The sequence below is a fragment of the Phalaenopsis equestris genome, unplaced genomic scaffold, assembly GCF_001263595.1.
Source record: "Phalaenopsis equestris unplaced genomic scaffold, ASM126359v1 Scaffold235604, whole genome shotgun sequence".
In the NCBI taxonomy this organism is placed as follows: domain Eukaryota; kingdom Viridiplantae; phylum Streptophyta; class Magnoliopsida; order Asparagales; family Orchidaceae; genus Phalaenopsis; species Phalaenopsis equestris.
This window is the reverse complement of record NW_018253466.1, coordinates 280,702-283,827: the sequence shown is the minus strand read 5'-3', so window position 1 is coordinate 283,827 and position 3,126 is coordinate 280,702. Positions and strand designations below refer to the sequence as shown.

At 38.6% G+C, this 3,126-nt stretch overlaps 1 protein-coding gene across 1 annotated transcript; it reads right to left on the bottom strand.

Annotated features, from left to right (window-relative positions):
- Positions 1 to 513: 513 nt before the first annotated feature.
- On the bottom strand, positions 514 to 2,862 carry LOC110039171 (F-box/kelch-repeat protein At1g30090). Its single transcript, XM_020744148.1, has 3 exons — positions 2,573 to 2,862; positions 1,027 to 2,244; positions 514 to 554 (listed from the first exon to the last, which is right to left on the bottom strand). Exons 2-3 carry the CDS (start codon positions 2,237 to 2,239, stop codon positions 529 to 531), a joined length of 1,239 nt encoding a protein of 412 aa, XP_020599807.1. The 5' UTR covers positions 2,240 to 2,244; positions 2,573 to 2,862; the 3' UTR covers positions 514 to 528.
- Positions 2,863 to 3,126: the final 264 nt, after the last annotated feature.

Here is a 3,126-nt window from a genome sequence, read left to right as displayed (position 1 = left end):
ATTTTCTAAACTTCTACTATTGATGTTGCCTGAAAGCAAGACCTTTTAGGTGGAAAACTTTGACCTACTGGATGGGAACATCTCCAAGGTATGATCAGATTTTGATACCAATCGTTGCATAAAAAAAAAGCCAGATCAAATCTCTTTAAAACCATAGGTAAAAAATATTATCAATCCAAAGAAATAAACTAGTAAAACACACGAATACGATAGAGAACAATCAAATAATCAAACAGAAAAGAAAGCATCGAAATTCAATGATTCAGTCAAAAATGTCATCCACAGGCTAGGGGATACAAATGATCTACTATCAGAATATATCGAGAAAAATAAAATAAGAAAAGTGCCAAAACACAAAATAAATCCTATTAAAAAAAATAGCAAAATGAGTTGAAAATAATTTGCAAAATTTTGGAATCTTTCTCAAATGTAATAAAATAACAAGCAAAGAAAAAGAAAAACTAAATTCTTACCAAAGCATCGAGAGTAGTGACAGTAACAATCCCAACCCCTTTAAAAGAGGGGTTCTCAGCTATCAATATCCCTCTCTTCTCCTTTGTCGAGCCAGTTGAAGGAAGCAAAGAGAAACAAAAACAATAAATAAATAAATAAAAGGGAAAATTAAATCAATCCGACCAAATCACAAACCACCCAAATGTTAAAACACAAAAGCAACCATAACCAATTCAGTTGAAGAATAAACAATAACATTAAAAGGGTTCTGTATTAGCAAATCAATCCAAACTCTAAGCTGGAAACACAACACTTGCATTTACAAAATTGCAGCAAATAAAGCATCTGTGTAACCACAAAGCATGTTTAAACTAAGCACACAAGATATAAAAAACAACTTTAATGAAATGAAAATAACACAAAAAGTTACAAGTTGTGTGAAAATCATAAGTTTCTTCAGAAGATTACAACAAAATGTCTGAAATACTTGAAACTGTACAATTCTTGATGTCAATCAGATTCATTTCACATAAAAGCAACAAGAAGCAGAAAAATAACAAAGCAAGGACTAACCAAAGAGAACCTGTGTGCAGGAGGGTGTCAAGTCGCAGAAGGCGATCGGGACATCTACTTCATACCACCGAATTGAGAAGCATGATTTCACAAGACTATCAACGGATACAACAGAACTTTCCCTCTGCACAAAGCCAATAGCTACATGAAGGCCTCGTCCAACAACATAGATTGTCCAACCATTAGCACTGACAGAAAAAGGCTTTCTAATTCTCTCAGGCACGGAACAACCCTCAACAGTTCCCCATGAATCAGATTCTGTATCATAAACTTTAACTCTCATCCCTTCATGCTCAGAAATCACAAAAAGATGACCATCCAGAATCACACTTAAGCCAGTCCACCCTTCTCGCATTCCAGCAGCCATAGACTCCCAGGTATCTGTCTTTGGATCATAAACCTGTCCCCTTGGAGAAGATAAGAATGGCCAGACCCATCCTTCAGTGACATAAAGCTTGCCACCAAGCACAACAGAGTCATAAGAAGACATGTTGGTCAGCATCCTTGCAACAGGATGCCAGGTCCCACAAACTGGATCAAAGACCTCAGCAGAATCAAGCTCATATTGGTCAGTACTAAACCCCCCAGCAACATAAACCATTCCATCTATCACCCCACCAGCAAAGAATGAACGTGGGGTGTGCATTCTTGTCATGACAGTCCACCTATTTCTACAAACCTCGAACTTAAGAACCAAATGGAGAGGACAGTCCATATCTGAAACAATCCCTCCACAAACCAAAAGAGAAGAATCATGTGGAATTGCAACACAGCCAATTCCATGAGGGCAAACACGGTCTCTGCATGGCATTGCCGGAATTGTGTGCCAACAGAGGTGAGTGAGGTCCAGAACCTGCCATTGAACCTGGCCATTACAGCGGTGGAATGCAAAGGTGAATAAGAAGGGACTGCTGAAGCCAAGTGCTCTCCTTTGAGCGAAGAAAAGCTCCTTCCTTGCAAGAATATGCTGCCACCGCCGACACACAGCACGGCAAGTGGAGTGTAAGTTGAGAGGCAGACGGAGAAGACAAGTGAGTGCGATATCATCAGGCAGACCAGGGATTACAGGCCCTAATTCGATTGTTAACTTGGAATCTGATGGACATGGAGGAGGTAATGTCTTCTGTAGTCTAAATTTGGGAGATAGCCTCATCTGAGTATCTCCAAGCTTGTGAACTGGGGACTGATGGGATGAAATACTAACTCTTTGCATGCTTCCTACTCGATTACAAGAACCATGAGAATCTAGAAACGAAAAACTACTGAAAACCAAAAATTTCCACCTTTGTATTGCGTTTTAGATATTTATTTGTCTGTTTAATTGTTGCCGGACACATGAAAGAGAGGAAAGTCACTTCTGCACAAGTGGCGAAAACCCTAATCTTCCTACTTTCAACTACAACAGGGAAGATGCATATCAATTATTAAGCCCAAATTAGCACTCCACCTTCGGCGTTTGATTCAGAATGTAGCTTAGACGATACAACAGAAGAATTTCGAAAAGTGCTTCCAAAATGTCGCATAAAGATCAGAACTTTGAAGTTACCTCGTAGAAAGATGATCAAATAGAGGCGCCGACAAAAGCCCTACAATCAAACAAGACGAACTCCAAGATGCTCCATTTATCAGCGATTTTGCATGTTGAAGCCGACAGTGATGCCCTGATGTGCGGAGCAGCCCATGAGGAAACTGCACTTAACGAAAAACTAGAGGACAATTGTGGGCGTTCCTGTCTCCTCTCTCCTCTCTCGAATCAATTCTGCTCCCATTTTTCTCTCTTTGACTAGTCTTCGGGCATGGTTAGAGGGACTCAACGAACAACTAGAACACAGCTCGATTAATTATCTGTCAAGTTTATTTAAATAAATTAATAATTAAATTTAAACTTTTTTATTTTAAAATCAAATTAATTAAAATAAATAAAAACTCAGCCAATCATCTTGTGAAATCACTCAAACGGTGAAAGATTATATGCAATAATGCTCGAAGTAAAATAAGAATAGAACACACACAATTCCATAGATACATACTGCCACAGAAAATAGAAAGTTGATGGTGTAACCATGATCCTTAAATGCAGCAAGCATTTTTCATCGTCTT